The sequence below is a fragment of the Fukomys damarensis genome, unplaced genomic scaffold, assembly GCF_012274545.1.
Source record: "Fukomys damarensis isolate Sample0158 unplaced genomic scaffold, DMR_v1.0_HiC HiC_scaffold_37, whole genome shotgun sequence".
NCBI lineage: Eukaryota > Metazoa > Chordata > Mammalia > Rodentia > Bathyergidae > Fukomys > Fukomys damarensis.
In genome coordinates, this window is record NW_022900949.1 from 19,805,664 (window position 1) to 19,823,465 (window position 17,802).

A 17,802-nucleotide genomic window follows, 5' to 3' on the forward strand; every position below is an offset into this window, starting at 1 on the left:
GAATATCTTAATGCAATGTTTTTAAAACTCAAAATTAATTCAAGAATCCACTATGAAACAAAGCAAAACATAGTCTTGTCACAATCGAGCTGGCTGGGATTCACTCAGAGACGTTGAAAACTTCTGTCCACAAAAAAACATACAGCCGGATGCTTTTAGCAGCTTTATTCCTAACTGCCAAAATCTGGAGGAAACCAAGATGACTTTTAGGAGGCACATGGATAAGCTGTGACGCGTCTACGATGGAATATTATTCAGTGCTAAAAAGAAATGAGCTACCAAACCACGAAAAGACATGAAGGAAGCTGAAATGCAGCTGAGGGAAAGGAGTCAATCCGCAAAGCTTACATACGGTCTCATTCCAATTGCAGGTCACTCTGGAAGAGGCAAAACTACAGTGACAGTAAAAAGCTTGGATGCTGCCAGGGGCCGGGCAGGGACGAAGTGAAAAGTCAGGGCACACAGAGAATGTTAGGGCAGTGAAAACTCCGCTTGGCCTGGTAATGGTGAATGTGCATCCTAATTTGTCCAAATCTGTAGAAGGTGTCAGCATAGGAGCCTCAGTTCCTTCCTTTTTTGGTACCGGGTATTGAACTCAGGTCTTTGTGCTTGCGAGGCAGGTGGCAGAACCACTGAGCTAAATCCCCGGCCTGAGGATCCTCAGTTCTTACAAATGTAGTTCGCTGCGTGCACGGTGAGGGCCAGAGGAGCCGCAGGTGCACTGAGACAAGGCCTGCAGGAGCTCTCGGTGCCTTCCTCTCAGTTTGCTGCCAACCTGAGATTACCATGAAAGAATAGTCTTTCATTTAAAAATAACCAAGATGAGCAAATCCAAATTTCAAATAAAGATCAAAATGGCTCTGGAGGAGATCTTAAAATTCCGTGGCTTAGGATAGATGGCAATGGATGCAAAGATCCGTGAAGACAGCCAGGGCTTCCCAATGGCCCGACAATGGGTTCTGAGATGTCAGGGCTCCCAGGGTCCAATCTGCACGCTCTGAAGTCCTCGTGAGACCACCGCTGAGCTTCGGGGGCACCAAAGTGCCAGGGGGCTTTGCTGCTGGGGACTGTGAGCTACCTAAGGTCAGGCTTTCAGGGGTTCTGCATAGACAAGACAGAGGCCCCTGGAAGGGAGATTGTATTCGGACTCCCCACGACTCACACTGTCCGGTCCCCACAACAGGATTCACCAGCAGGGCTGGTGCGATATGGAAGACATTCCCAAACGGGCCACAGTGGGGCATCTGGGCAGCTCCCCGCACGCTGGCACCGCTCGCTTCCTCAGACCACGGCTTCCCTTGCTTTGACAACCTTTGCATTTCTCTCCTCTCCCCGTGTTCCATTGTTTCCATCCAGAGATCATGAAAATCACAAGCCACAAAGCCCCTCATGGCAATGGCAGAATAAATACACAGAGGCACTGTCCTGGGTGCCACGACAGTGTGCTCACTGGCACTTTGCCTGAGTGTGCTTGGGAGAATCAGCCACCCTCAACAGTCTCTACCCCCAGGTTGCCACCATTTCCTGCAGCCTCCCGCCCCAGGCTGGGTTCCTGAGCCCTGCAAGCCTCTACCTGCACTGCTCCCTGCCTGGTGCCCGGGAAATTCCTGCTTTCACACAAAAGCACCATTGTCCAATAGGCGCAAGGCCCCCAGGTACGGAGAAGGTGAAGGAAGAGGCTGTCCTTGTCCTCACTCTGTTTGCAAAGCAGAGGCTGTCTTTGGAAGACCCAACCTGCCTGCAACTCCTGCAAAGTGGGAAGCACAAAGTCCTCCCAGGGCCTGGCTCTTGCCTGGAGAGAAGTAGGGTCCAGGTGCACAGTAGCAGCCCAGTGTCACTTTCCCCACCTTTCCCCAATGCTCCCTGTGCCTTCATCTGTAAGGTTGGGCTTGTGGGAACCAGAGGCGCGGCCTTGCTGCTTCTTAAGTTCAATTTCCTGTGCAGGCTCAAGCTCACAGCTACAAACAGATGTAGCGTGGCCTTTCTTCTCATTTATAAAACAAGAACTCTGGATTATTAAGCTACAAGCAAGCATGTAATATTTAATGCTAAAAGTTAACGTCGAGCACTTGCTTTGACAGCACATACACTGTAACAGGAATGATACAGAGATTAAATTGACCCTGTACCAGGGAGACAGGCAGAAGCGTCAAGTCTTCTGAACATCGTTCACCCTATTACAAATGTTTATGGATAACTAGAAAGGAGCCAGGGCAAGGCTCCAAACACACAGCAGTGATAAGGAAACGGAAACACTAGTTACGCTGATTCGAGCGGGGCATTACATATAAGGATGAAACATCACACTCTACATCATAATTAGCTACAGTCATGATGTGTTCATCACAGCTCAAAAACATGTTAGGAGACAGAAATGCTGGGTGCCACGACTTGATCACTACACATGTACTGAATTGTGATACTGTACTCCATAAATTTGTACCATTATCCATGAAAACTGACCAGATGCGAGGAAAAAAGCACTAACACTAGAGATATAAACAATTTTTTGGAAAGCTAGGGCAATATCTGAACCCAGTGTGCTCCGCTGTCCCCCGCAATTGAGAAAACACGATCAAGGTACACCTCGCGCCCATCTTTCCCTGTCTCCCTCCGGTGATAACTTGCGAGGTTCTACTCAGCGTGAGACAACTGTCTCCTGTATAAGCCAGACTCCGAAGACTCTCTCCTGCTCCTCCTGCACCCCGACCCCACCTGCTGCAAACACAAGGGCCAAATGGGGACCTGCAGAAGTCAGGGGAGTGCGTGAAACGGCCAGCAGGATCGAGAAAGAGGGCTAAGCCCCATGACTTTCATTTTCTTAATGGTCCAAAAGAATAAAAATGAAAGAAACAAAACAAGCCAAGCAAGATAGAAGGTGAATTTCCAGTACAAAACAGCAAGCATACATGGTAAAGTGAAAAGGAAGAGCCCTATCAGCCTTTGGAAAGTGTGCCCAGCACATGTCAAAGCCCCCCATCCTCTCCTCCGGTGTGGGAGAACAGCCTTGTTTTTATGGCTTTTACAAACAGTACCAGGTGCGAGGCCCACACTGTGGTCCTCCAGCAGACTACCAGACCAGTGCAGTAATGCCCATGAAAAGTCAGCCCGCAGGCACACGCCACAACCATCGTGGAGGATATTGGAGCGTTAGGTGAAGCTCATCCTGCTGTCTGTCCTCTAGCACTTCCGGTCCCAGGAACCCAGGCGAGGAGCAGCTAATTCTGCCCAACTCTGCATGCGCCCAGCCTCCCAGACAGCTGGGATTGGACCGGATGCTCAGCAAACCCTCAAGGCCTGATATTTGCTAAGGCATAGATCTCAAATGTGCCCCAAAGCCAACATGCTGGACGGTGGGTCACCAGCCAGGGGCGGTTTGGGGAGGTACGAGAGCCTTTAGGAGGCGATCCGTGCACAGGAGACGGAAGCTGAGTTTTTAGGGCCGGTCCCTTCCTCTCTCTCTCTCCTTGCTTCTCAGTCACCTTTGCTGCACTGCACACACCCCACCGTGGTGTCCTGTTACAGCAATGCAATGAAGACTGACCCAGTATCGAATCAATGAAGTCCCTCAGGACTACTGTTTTTACAAATCAAGATCAAGGCAATATCTTAACGCGGGGCATCCGTTCAGAGGCACAATCATACACACTCGCAGTCGGGAGGGCGCAGCAGAGCCGCCCGCCGCTTACCCAGAGATCTCTCCTTCGTCTGGTTGGTCGACCTCACCACGGGAAGGCTCGCCCGAGTGCGGCTGCCCCTGGAGAACGGACTTGGTACTTCGCCCTCAGACATGGCTTCCAAGGAGTCCCCGGAAGTCTCTGACAGGTGCTCCGCGGGGTCCCCCAAATTCGGAGGTTGAGGGCTGTGAGACAGTTTGGGGCTTCTGGTCTGCAAAAGATATTGTAAAGACAGTGTGAAAACAGAATCATTTGTTATGCTGAAAATACGTTCAGTGTCATCTCTGCCAATCTGAGAATAAGGCAACTGGGGGGAAAAGTCCATCAGAAGGACGGAAGAGGAGGAACCACCAAAGACCCAGTGGGTAAGTATCAGCTGCGGAAATGACTAGAAAAAAATGGTCCCTGAGTATTCCGGTAAGATTTTTTTTTTTTTTTTTGAAATCACTGAATGTGTCAGTTGCTTTCCTCTTGCTGCTGAGACAAAATACCCGGCAACCAACTTTAAAGGAGGAAAAGGTTTATTTGCTCACAGATTAGAGAGGTTTCAGTCCATAGCCAGCTGGCTCCAAGGCAGGGTGGCAGAGGAGAAACAGCTCCTGGCCATGGAAGACAGAAAAAGCAAAGAGACCTTAACAGCATTGTTCCTGCACTTTTATCATATTTAGACCACTTAGGCCAGGGTGACTCCCACTCCTAATCCTAGTGCCCTCAGGCCTAGCTCCCACCACAATGAATCACACACTCTCCTTTCAACCTCTGAAAAAGCAAGAGGCTCTGAGGAAACTTCTAATCAATCACAAGCCCTAACTCTGACATCTACCTCTTGAATACCATCTCAAGCAGGGAGTTGAGGACTAGCACGCAACTCAGCAAAGAGTGACAGCAAATCAGTTTCTTTTGCCAGACCAATTCTCACAGTTGTTATCGCAACAGATGGGACTGCGCACATTTCTCTACACCCAACATGGGCTGTGTACTCACACCACAGTCACTTGAACACAACCAGTCTTTCAAAGGCTGATAGCAGCCTGTTTCCACAATCAGTAAGCTAAGATGCTGAAGGGAAATATTTATGTCACTGTTGAATATTTTTATTTTGAGGCAGAATTCCAGTAAGTAAGATTATTTCCAGCTTTGCTTATTACCTTGCTAATCAGCACAAATAACTATAATAACTTAACCCATTCACAGGCACCTAACTGAATTTCGCCCCAGTTACCTATGCAGTCATGGCAGTGGCTGTCTGTGGGTCAGCTGCATCTTCTGATTTCCTCTCATCCTTCCCAAGGCTGCCAGTGCAGTTTGAAGTCGAGTGCTGAGGCCCCCATGGGCCCAACTTCCAGGGGTGCAACCACTGCAGTCCCTCAGAGTTCTGCTTTCTGGAGTGTCTGTGCTTTGTTTTACGCTCTGCTGTGGCTGGCTGGAAATTCCTACCCATTTTTTTTTTTTGAACAGGAGACCCTGAAAATTCTATAGCAAGTTCTTCCTCGTGGCTTTGGCTCTGTTCTTTTGAAGGATGCCACAAGTGTGCCCAATACTCTGGAGACCACTCTGAGGATGGGATGACCAGTTTCTCCCCCTCTTTCTTGATAAAAGTACAAAGAGACCCCCTCTGCAGTAGCACTGTTTCTTACTTGGACACCCACTCCTCGGGATACTTCTTAGCCTCCGCCCATTAAGGGAAACAGGAGTAAGGTCATTTCTTTCCTTTCTGTGTCCCTTAAGAGGTGTGGCTTTGGGGAGATGCCCGGATGTTCCGCAGGAAACTCAGCCAATTACAAGCCAAAATTATGGACAGAAAGAACACCCATTAATAGGCAAATTGTCTCTTTTGGTTATTTTTTCTGAGTAAGGTTCCCAAGTAGTTTATTCCCAGGTTTATTTTTCACAAAGTCCGCTTCCATCATGGGGATCTGGCTTCGGCATTCTTTAATAACAACTATTATTTGACCAGGAAAATCAGCCCTAACTCACTGCTTAGCTCACTCAAATTTAGATAATTTCATGTGGTCACCCATTAAGTAGCTTCCTACTTACTATGCTCAGCAGAAATATCTAGTTAAGATGTTCCCATTCCTAACTTTAAAAAATGAGACGTATCCCGCTTAGGAGACGGTAAAGAAATAATATTCCTTGGAGCGATGTGGTTCCATTTGCTGCATCTCGTGTTTGGTCATCTCTGAATCCTATGGCAGGCGCAGTACATCTGATGAGTTGTCATTTGCCATTGCAGAAGGCAATAACCCTTGAAGAAAATAAAAACCAAATCTCCATTTCTTGTTCAGGGTCATCGTGGTGGTAGGTAAGTATGAAAACAGAAACGGGAGGGCTAATCTGTTTTCCCTGACTTCCTGTGCACAGCTCTTCAGTTCCAAATGACACTCCTCTTGCTTTATGTCATTCAGTCGCTCCGAAAACGATTGCTGCAGAGTAGCCATCTCTTCACACATGGTGCCCTTCCCGAGGCCAGCTTGCTGCTGAGACATCATTTAGTTCAGGGAGCAGACATGGGAACGGCTGGCCCTAGGGTCCGACACCCTGCGATCCGACAGAGTGAGAAGAAAGTATTGGGAGCAGGAACACTGGGCGAGCACAGTGCCAGGCACCAGGGGGTGACAAGTACAACGCACCGTTCTTGAGTTCGTAAGGTCCTTAAGGTGTATTTTGGAACAAAGATACGTGTTTAGTCTAAAACACAGTTAATGTTCTCCCCCCCCCTTCTCTCCTCTCCTCTCCACACCTACCCTATCACTCTCGCACTTCTGAAGCGCTTCCGGAAGCCCTCTTCCATGAGCATCTCTACTTGGTTACTGTGACTGCCTGAATAGATTCAAAATGTTGACCGTTCCTGGTCATTTGGACTTTGGGGAAGAGCCCGAAGGCAGACAACGCTAGTACAGGGGAATCAGGTGGATGAGAACACACTGTACTGTTTTTGACAGATGGTGCTGTAAACATTTTGAATCAATTCAGGACACAGAGACAGTCAAGAAAAGACACACAAGAGGACTTCCAGATCTGCTCTGGAGCAAGGACGATGGGATAAGTGGGTCCAAAGCAAGCAGGAGTATTTTTGAAAAGGACTCACAGGAATGTCTTTTACTGTAATAAAGCATTTTAAAAAGTTAAATATTCACCATAGCTTTTGATCACACTGCATACATGCTCACCATCAGAGGACTGGACAGACAACACGCAACACACACACCCAGTATCATCCATAACAACTGGACAAGACAAGCTAAGGGGCGTGTCATGACACGGAAGGGGCTTGGGGGATGACCGGGGTGAATGTAATCGCTGTGTACTGTAAACATATTGCAAAACATAAAAATTTTAAAAAGGGTGGTGGGCAGGAGACAGGGCTCAGGCAAGGGAAGCGCTGATTGGCTGCCCTGAGCTGAATGGTGAATGAAGCCTATGGTTTCCACTGATTGCACGAAGCACTTGCCCCTGATCTTAGCTGACCAATCAAATCCCCCCCACACACCGGAAACAATGACACGGACAGAGTACGTAAGCATGAGGTCACTTCAGGCTGGCCTAAAATGGACCCATAAAGCAGATCTGTGTAGGAACAGGGAGGTGACAGGCCCTCTGACTTTAATGAGAGCCCTAGGACAAGGGGAACAGCTTCTGGGCTTGCCACTTCCTGTTTCCAGCCCACTCACAGGCCTTGTCAACTACTCCCTCAATTAGTTCACCTCTGCCGCTGCCTTAATTGGAGATGACTCTGTGCATGCAGAGGAAGGTCTGACAGACACCAACTCTGACTGTTCCTTCTCTCCAGGCCACTGTGGTGCACAGAATTTGAGTTAATAGCCATGGAGAAAGCTTAGCTCTCTGAGCAGAAATTCCCCTTATTTTCTATTTCAAGGACTAATCTTTCACATACACCTAATACGTGCATGGTTACAACCCAGGAATATGCTTGCATTTTGCAAAGTTAGCAGCACTTAAAAAGAAACATGGCTGGGGTGTGGCTCAGTGGGGAGGGGGAGGAAGAGAAACAGATGGGGCCCTTGCTACACTGCGTGTGCCAGGTGATGATCCAGCCTTATTTTCATTTCGTCCTCACGGTGCCTTCATAAAACTGAGGTTTCCCACAGAGTGCCCCCCATGGCACCTGCTCTGTACAGATACGTAGCAAGGCCTTGCTAAGACCCAGTCTTTGACACGGTATTACCTTGTAAACGACTACCATGGTCACATTCCATCACCAGGGACAAATACGGCTGAAACGTTCGCCATATGCATTATGCTTCACTAGCAGATACGATTTATTCTTATTTTTTACAATGCTATTGGATTTAAAGACTACAGCTAAGGAGGAAAGAAAATGAGAGCTAAAGTCACGGATGGTGTGTGTGTGTGTGTGTGTGTGTGTGTGTGTGTGTGTGTGCACTGTCAGATCCTTTAAACTCCAAACTGAAATGCCAAGGTCCAGGAAATGAACTTGAAATGTAGCTTTGCATAATATGTTAACTGTCAGGAACAGCAGGGCGCCTGGTTAGCCAAGGCACTCCCTTTGCTTCAGATTACATTCTATCTTGAAAAGGAAAGTCAACATTGCCTTAATGACCAAGTTTTCCTTCATCGTAATTAGTGCCCGATTTGCCACAGAGAATTCAGAAATATAATGAAGTTTCCCACATGCAAATGTATTCAGGATGACTCATTCCTAGTACTCGTTAATGGACACGGTTAACTTAGTCAGGAGGCTCAGACATTTGTGAACCTCATTTTTTTGCACTTGTGAAACTTTCAACTCAACCTAGTCAAAATCCGGACTTCGATTGTAGAGAACTTCCTAGCTGCTAGGAGCCAAACATGAGTAACAAACAACAGGTCACACAGCGACTTGAGCTTTTGTCTCCCGTGCCTGCTCCACGATACTCTAACCTCAGGGAGAATTAAATTAACACACCGTTACTAAGGAAGGCCCAAGTTTCTGAACTAGCTGACAGAGTGCTGTCTGTAGCCCATGTTATGGCCCTTCACTTTAGTCTAAGTTTTTGAGTTTGGGATAGGGGAGGAAAGGAAGACAATACTTTAAAACCCCTCCGGGCTTCCACTCAGCCTCCTGTCCACACACAGAGCACCCTGGGTGGCAGGACCCGCTGACGTCCTCTCCCTCCAGGCTGGGCACCGGCATCCCAGAGAAGCCCTGGGCCCCGCAGCCAGGGGAGCCTGGCTTTTCTCCCATGGTTCCTTGCTACTTCCCATAGGGCTGCGGCTTAGGGCCAGGACAACAAAGGCCGAGCAGGGCCTTCCCAGCACCATCCTCACAGTGAGGGTCACTGGGAACGGTCTGAGCAGAGCCACGTCTCTGCAAGAGACAAGGGGAAGTGAGGCTGCAGTACAGATCTAAGAAGGGGCTGCAGTTTTGTTGCAGTCTTGGCACGTGGAGGTGGACCTGGCCCTGAAGACCCAGAGGAATGATGGACAAGGAGAAGAAATCAACTTTGGTTTTTATTAGAAAACTTGGACACAAGCACTCGAGGGTCCTCCTGCTTGTAATCAAGAGCAAGAAATAAACTCATTGCATTGGCGTTCTGTGGACATCTGCAGCTGTTAATAGTGGCCCTCATTACGTGGAGGACACGTAGCTCCGCCCACATTTGAGTGCCACCTTCTACCTGGGTGTAACTGCGAGTCTCCTCCCTCAAACTGTGAATTAGCATCTCCCTTCCCCAGAGAGGACAGAGGGGAAAGAAGCGTTTTCTCTTGGGTTTATTTTGATGAATTATCCGTGATCAACTCAGTCTACCCCCTATTTCTTCAAGGCTAACATTTCCATGTTGTTTTACTCTCTCTCCACCCGAAGCGCACCCAGACGTTATTCATGATTTTCACCTGTGAAAACAAAGCCATGTTTGGTCTGGAGAAAAAGCAGACGAGTCAGCGGCTGAGCAAAGTACAACCGTGTCTTCTGCTTCCGTGTCTCCCTTTCCCGTGGGCATTAGCTCATTATCAGCTCCAGAGGACGCACAGGCCGGGATGCTAAAGTGCCCTGTCCAGCGAGGCCAGCGGGGAGCCCACGCAGAACGTTATATGAGCGCAGAGGCAGCCCTGATGCTTCACGAGGCGGGCCAAGTGGGACCCCTGTGCCTGCCCACCCGCGCCAGGCACAGTCCTCTCCCCCAATACCAGCAAGCAAAGAACAGACAGCTTACCCAGGAAAGAATGCTCTCTCTTCTTTAAGGGAATGCCGCACTACGATCAGACTCTCTATAATGTGTTAGACTCATCTTTTACGATACTTTTTGCTCTTATGATTGTCAACAACAATCGTAAAAATCATGGAACTTCTACTCCTATCCCAGACCTTCTGGAAAGACCACAAAGCCTTTGCATCTGGGGTCTCCCGGGGAAGTGCTGTTAACAGAGGCTTCTTGCCGCAGGGGCTGTTGTGGAGCCTCTCGTCTTAATTTGGGTTTCGAACATAAAGGCAGCTGGAAAGGGAATCTGGAGAGAGGAGAGTTACTAGTCGGGCAGGAAGTGGGGAAGTGGGTGACTTTTCCAGGGCAAAGAAGAAGGTGGCAGTTTTGTTGGTGGTGCTGGCACTGTAGATGGTGTCCTTCAAACTGGGGAGGACGGGGTGCTGTTTGCAAAGAGAACCCCACGTGGGGATACGGATGGGCGGCATGCTCAGAGTGGCTGAGCCCAAGGGCCAGGGCCAGGGCCAGGCAACCAGGCCGAGCTCCCCATGCACCTGCTGCAAACACATCGCACCAACAGCCATTCGCTCCGGGTCCCAGGAGGCCCCCCGCCAGTCACGCAGGCTAGGATGAGACAAGCTCCCCAGGGCCACTCTGTGACCCCAAGTGAGGGGACAGTGCTTTCCCTGAGTATGCTGACAATGAATTCATTCTCAGTAATTGCCGAAGCCAAGCCACATTAATTTGATTGGGAAAAATGAGCGGCATGGAGCAGATCTGTACATACTACATCTTTAATACCCTCATGTACCTAGAAACAACTTAGAAAGTTCGTTAACTGTTTAGGATGCAGAGGTTTCCTATCTATGGGGACCTGAAGGTATTCATGCCCTTTCCTTTCTAAGGGGCACTCAGTAGGATGGGTCAGGCTAAAGGACTTGTCCTTGGAGATGGTCCTGGGAGCAAGGAAATTAACATACCAGGAAAACATGGGCTGGGAAACGTTCTCATTCAGAAGCCATATGGCATGTGGCTAAAACCCAGAATTCCAAAGAGTTCTAATTCCAAAAAGCTTCACTTGGGAAAGAAGTACCCAAGCCTTTACAATCTATTTTGGACAAGCAGATCACACTTTGCATGTTAGACACATCTCCTTATCCCGCAGTTCTAATGCCAGTGTAGTGACTTTTATTTTAAGGCTCTTGCAATTTGACGCTAAGTAAATCTGGAATTTTAGTGCTTATCTAAAACTTCGCGAACATCTTTGGCTTTTCAGTCCCTTCACCGTGTGTAGCTGACGTGATTCCTCTCCGAGGGATTTGCTTCTGCCTGGAGTTCCTGCCGAAGTGTTTTGCCCTGCAGGTAGGACCTGGCACCATACCAGCTCACAAGGCCCGCCAGTCCTTCCTGCTCCCAGGAGGAGATGTCCACCTGCCGTCTACCAGCCTGGTGACTTACCGGCAACACGACAGCGGCTCTCTTCCGGAATGACTCCCGCAAAAGGCCGCTGTCTGACTCCTCCCCAAAGCCAGCTCCGGGCACGGGCTGTTTAAAGAAGACGCGGCCGTGCTCTTAGCAATCCTGTGTAGCACCCTGCCATCTTGTTCCGCAGCTGTGTCACTGGCAAGCTTCACATCTGGATTGCACCACGACCCCCACCCCTTCCGGACAGCCACCCGCGCGATTACTGTTTAGAGCCACGTTTTCCTCTTTCATTTCGCTGATGCAAAACTAAAAAAAGACTAGACGAAGAAGACCGCTCTTCACTTGTGGACTCTGCCTATCACGCCAGTCTGTGTCTCACTTATGCACTCATGAGCAAGCAATGTTTCTTTTATTATTTAAAAGGAGGGAAATAACTTGGCCTCCTGAAGTGTTATTAAGTATCACTTTGCCATATGATGAAAATTATGTAAAATATCAAGAAGTCTGAAGCTAAATTGAAGGTAGAAGCCAATCACGGTAGTGATTATTTGTAAATTTGCTTCTTTTTTTTGGAGGTTTTGCCTTTGATTTTATCTGCCTTAATGTTTCTTTGCTGAATCAAACAATTAATTAATGTATCCCTTCCTTTCATTCCTTATGAAACCAGCAAGAAAAATGTTCAAAAGGCTTTGGCTCCCAAGTCTTGCTTGGTTGTGGTCTGAGCAAGGCAGCTGATGCCTTTGGAATTCAGAGCCAGGAACCCGCTTTAAAAGGCTTCAGGATAAAAGGTGTCTGTGTGAGGATTGCTACTATTACAGTGATGAAAGGAAAGGGACTTGCTTCCAGGCTTTGAAATTCCCAGTGAAATGCAGCCAGCAGAACGTGGAGCCCTAAGTACGCACCTCAGTGGACCTCCTGACGAAAGCTGTTATGAAATCTGTCCCCACAGCCTCTGCTTCAGAGCTTCTGAGGAAGGGGACCCCAGGCCCGACAGCATTTCTGTGAAGCTGCCCGGCCGCAAGAGCCCCAACCTCAGAGCAGGACTGGGCAGTGACCAGAGGAGCTGCTGGGTCCAAGGCCACCAAGTCTTCACACTGGTGCCGGATCCTTTCCACACACCCTGGGAATAGAGCCTGCTGTTGTGCTTGGACTCAACTGTAAGCATACAGACACACAACCACACCTGACCCATTTCAGAGCAACTGTTTTCATTTGAAAAAACACTTTACAAAAGTTCCCATTAGCGTTCTTGATCGAAACTTCCTTTCTTCTTCTGACCCTGCTATGTTAGAGCACACCAGGGTTTAGAGAAGGGCAGAGCAGACAAGATTAAGGAAGAGAGGGCTTGCTGACCATATCGTGTTATTATGGAACACGGATTCAAACAACGACTCACACTGCTGCTGCAACTCCACACGAAACCTTCCGGAGCCTCGGTTTTTCACTTTAATTAAATAATCAGAGGGGTAGGGGTGGAGTTCAGTGGTAGAGCACTTACTTACCCAGCACGTGTAAGGTCCTGGGTTCCATCCCCAGAACTGCCAAATAAAGTGTATATCAATAAATAAAGCCAAATAATCAGAAAACCTGCTGGATACAGCAGTGGAGAGGACAACTGGAAATAAAGGCACAGAGAGCGATCTGTGATCTAAGAGCATTTAGCGGCCCTACAAGGCACCCCTCTCCCTGGAGTCGCTCCAGCCAACGTTGCCCTGCCACACTCGGGGCCAGTGGCTAACAGACAGGACCCGGACGAGGCAGGGAGGGTCTGACCAGCGCTGAACGTGTCCCTGCTGCCGTAGGTCCTGTCAGAGGGGCTAATGACAACTCCCAATTTCAAAACAGAGAACCTGACATCCACAGAGGTCTGTGGAGCCACTCATTTCCTCCAGGAGAGAACGAACCCTTTCCGCTTCCAACCTGAACCGTCGCCCTGTTCCTCTCCAAAATCACCACTGTAGTTGTAACTTGTCTAGAAGCTCAAGTACAAATAAACAACAACAAAGGAATTCAAAACCCAAAACTCCAAAACTTGAAAGACATGTTTGGGTATCTGATTATTTGCCGACATGTTAAAAATACAAAAGGAAAGAAAGAAAAGTCAGTAGTGAGGGTTTGTTTCAAGCCTAAGAAAAGGGACTCTGTTGGAGTGGGAGTTAAGCACATGAACATGCTCAGCATGCAAGGGCTCCGGGTTCGAGCCCCGTGTTCCCCTCCCTAGTAACAACAAAGGGTGCGGTGGTACCATTTATGAAGGAACAATCCTGCAAAGTACCAAACCTCTGCTCCAAAACTAGGCAAGTCGAAAGGTGCACCTGGCACCCTTCTCCTTCCTGCATTTCTATTTAATGTATACTACATGTGCCAGCAAATGTAAAGATGCCTCTAGTTTGCATGGATTGTAGAAAGGCGGAAACAATTAAGAACTCAGAGAAAAGCAAAAGGCACACTTGTCAGAACTGGGAATCTGGCGACCATGACAACGGTTCTCCGTCGTTCATCCAGCCCACATTTAACTTTTGTGTCTATTTGTTTGGGGAGGAACTCTCTAATGTGAGCTTGTTGTCCTAATAAATGACCAAAGAGACTGATTATTTAAACAGGGAAGGTGAAGAATTCAGCATGGTCACTGAAAAGTGACCCTGAGGTCTGCAGCACATAACCCCTAAGCTGACAATTTCCTGGCGTCAGATGGCCCGGCGAGCGTCAAGTCTCCGCTCTGCCAGTCATTCCTTGTGTGGTCTTGGGTGAGCTACTTAACGTACTTGTGCCCCAGTTTCCTCCTTTACCGTGGGGATCACTGGATGGCTACCCCTACTACTGTGGTAAGAAGTTGTCACTTGTACATTGCCTCAGAAAGCATGCTGACACACAGCAAGTTCTCGGCAGATGTGTCTGCCCGTAAATGATCCAGACCCAGGATCAGATGTACTGAAGCTGAGTAAAGGAGAGTTCTTGGGGTCTGGGATGTCGGAAGACTCAGGGTTCTGCCTTCCCAGCCAAGGCGGGGTCCCTGTTTCAGAGAACCGCTTTTCAGAGGATGTGCAGAGAACTCCTCTTGCTGCACTGCTGCTGACCCCAACTTCATCTGTGGAAGTGTATTTATTGCATATTTCAAGCAAGCATGCAATTAGTGTTCACTCCACTACAACTCTCATCGTTTAAAAAGTCCAACGTTTCACAAGGCTGCAGGCACTTGGCTCAGGAGGGTAAATGGGAAAGAACAGGCAATTGGGTTTTGTCACCATCAGATTAGAATGCCACACACAGACGAGTAAAAAGGCACAAGGAGAGGTGCAAGTCAATGCAGAGAAAGAAGAGGTAGAGTACTAACTCGCTGAGATGACTCGATTTTCATCAAGTACCTTTGCAGGTCAAGTTCTGCCTGAAGAGAGATCAGCATGCACCGCAGAGCCTGTGGACCAGGAGAGAAAGAAAAAAAGAAAAACCAGAACAGAACAGGGGTGAAACACGAAGAAATAAAGACTGGGTTGACCAATGGGTCATCTACTTATTCATGACAGAAACACAGTAGAATTTCCCCCTCCTTCCAAAAGAAAAAAAACTGGGACAGTGCTGGCCTTTTACCTTAGAAGGGAGGTAGAAAGCAGGTCCTAACTAGCAGGGAGTTCTCTCTGAAACAGCTTGCCTGGGGGGAGGGAGGATCTGGCTTCACTTCCCATCATTTGAAAGTGTCACTTGCTGTCCCAGATCCCAGAGCTGCCGCTCCAGGGGAAATAAATACCTTCCCTGGTCAGGATGTGGTGGGTGCGAGAGCCTAGGCTCCAGCCTGGGGCACTACCACTGGAAGAGCAGGCCCGAGGGCGGGCCCCTCCCCACCTGCTCACACAGGCTCCTGCACCCAGTGGGGTGTGAGGGGAAGGGAAGGGCAGCAGTGTAATTCAGAGCCTGTGTGCTAACCTTGGTGCTGTGCTGGTGCTTAGAGGTTTCACTTCTCTTCGATTTGACTCACTAACTTTCAGACAACTTAAAAGTTAGAAAACTATTTTTTGCGTCTTGAAAAAAATAAAGGAAGAGGCTAGGGTTCCGGCGCCTCGCAAATGTAAGGACCCGAGTTCGATCCTCGGTACCAAAAAATAGTAAAAAAGGAACATTTCCTGCCCCAATTCTGCCAACGCAGCATCCTCCCTCGTATTACCACACCGCCTTTGACCACGCGTGCACCACACACAGGAGCCTCTGAGTGCCACTGAGGCCGAGCCACGCAGTGTCCAGGATCCCTACCGGCATCTCGGACACATCATATTACACTTATCTACGCTGTATACCTGAGTTATTTACTCTTGAACTACTTTATATTGTTCGACACAAATCGCGAAAAAGAAAAAGAACCTTTGAGTACGGGTGGCTCTGCTTAAAAGCCAAAGAGTCCAAAGACAGGTCTGCAGACAAAAGCTATACGAGAAGAGTCTACCCAGAATGGGCTTAAAGGGTAAACACAGTGAAAGGGCCAGGCGCGCCTTTAAGAGGACAGAGGAGCGACACCATTAGAAGGACTATTAGCTGGACTGACGTCGAAAAAGCCCCCTTCTAGGTGAGTAGCAGAGCTAGGAAAGACACAGCCCCGCGTGGGGACAACCTGGGAATGGGTGCGGGTGAAGGGGACAGGGGGACCCAGCCCTCCGCTGCCCGGTGACTCTCATGAGAGCGGGTAATGCTCGCAGGGAGGACAACTGCTAAAGCCGGCACTCTGGGTATTGCGTCGTCTGAAAGTAAGGAAATAGGGCGAGAGAAACAAAAGCTCTCCAACACTGGAGCAAACCCCAAGTCTACTGGTTGTGCCTTCTCCTGCCTCAGCTCCAAGAGTCTCCCTCCCGCTGAGCGGAAGAGGGAGGGACTGGGTTCTAGGACAGGCGACCCTTCCTGCCAGATGCAGCAGCTAGCATTGGGGAAGAAGCTCTAGAACCTGAGGCCAAAGGAACTTCAGTCTCCGTCTTCCTGGAAGGGCTCCCTCGGGTCTCCAAGAGGAAGCTTGTCCCAGAAGCCTGTGTGGAAAAGGTTTCAAGCTTGAGTAGAAAGCAGAGAAACAAAATTGGTCTTTCCAGGACTCTCCCACGTGAAGCACGATTTATGCCTCTGGCTAGAAAATAAATTGTGCCTCAAACCCTAAGAGTCCTTTGCTAGAAAGAAGCTCTTTGATAAACTCCACGAGTGTCAATTAGTGTTAAACAAACAGTTAAGGGGATAGGCTGGGGTGACATCAAAATTAAGGGAGCATTAACCAGGGAAATGCGTAAGACCCACCCAAAGGCAGAGCAGAGGTGGCCAAAATAACAATGCCACAAAAATTAAAAGAAGGTTGTTGCTTCTTCGAAGATGCTTAATAAATTCCACAACTTATCACAGAGGGAGGGAAATGGCTAAGGAAACTACAGATGTCCTTATTCTGTTGAGTGGTATCTGAGATCCTCCTTGAAAGAAAGGGGGAAAGGTTCAATATATATATTTTTTAATTTTGCTTCTTAAGTATTGGGAATACAAACGGGGGCCTCACACCTGCCAGGCAAGGGCTGCCCGGGTGAGCCACAATGCTCAGTGTTGGAGAGCCCGAGGAATAGCACACTGGGCAGCGCCTGCTAACGAACAGCTGTGCAGTGGGCACCAAGAACGAGCACCACACGTACAACATCGTGGCAGGAACCGTGAGCAATCTTTATTTTTATTTTTCTTCTTTGGCTACAGCTGTTCCCGAGCTTCCAGTAACAAAGAGTATTGTCTTGCAATGTAGCGAATAAAATACAAGGTAAAAGTGGCAAAAGTAACATGGAGATCTCTAGAGAACAACTGTGAAAGGTAAATGCCAAAGAACGGTAGGGATTGCTAATAGAGACCGCTAATATTTCAGAAGTGTACACTTAAAAGGTTTACTTCTGGCTTTGCTCAGAAATTGGAGAGATTCTGACATTACCAGAGTCAACTTCTGACCAGGTAAGGGCTGTTTAACCAGTTCGATTCACTGAGGTTAAATAAAATGCACTGACAGAAAAATTGTAGGACTCCGGAAACGCCGCCGTGGGAGAAGTCAGCAGAGCCGGTCTTGATGTCCACCACGGCGTCTTCTCACATGAAGACCTATTCCAGGCCTCCTTACGCTCTTACTCGTGTCTCAAACAAAGGCTATAGGAGCGTATTTTCTTTACCTTCTCTCTTCTTTTACTGTCTAAATACTTAGTTTTAAATTTACCAGTGGAAAACTTTTGGTATGAGCTCCAAGTTAGCTCAAGACACAAGGAATGTAAAATGCTATTTTTTATTAAATTTCAGAAAATTGTATTCTCTACTGACTTTTGGAGTCACATAATAACTGTTTAGTGTCCTCACGCTCAACTTTAGTCAAATGCAACGTAAGGATGGCAACGGATAATAACAGGTTGCTGGAAGGTTAAAGGAGACGGAGGCAGGTGAAACACTGCACAATCCCTGACAAGAGATTAAAAATGACAGTGATAGGATTTGAAGGGGCCTTTTCCCCCGTAACTGCATCGTCAAAAAAAAAAAAAAAAAAAAAAATTTTA

The 17,802-nt window shown here is 48.2% G+C and overlaps 1 protein-coding gene across 12 annotated transcripts in view; it reads right to left on the minus strand.

The window, feature by feature from the left end:
* Kiaa1217 (KIAA1217 ortholog) overlaps positions 1 to 17,802 on the minus strand; it is a 674,425-nt gene that overhangs the window by 126,558 nt on the left and 530,065 nt on the right. For all 12 annotated transcript variants that reach the window (XM_010619810.3, XM_033759334.1, XM_010619812.3 and 9 more), the window contains one exon: positions 3,690 to 3,888. In XM_010619810.3, the coding sequence (XP_010618112.1) occupies positions 3,690 to 3,888 (199 nt within the window). The remainder of the gene's footprint in view (positions 1 to 3,689; positions 3,889 to 17,802) is intronic.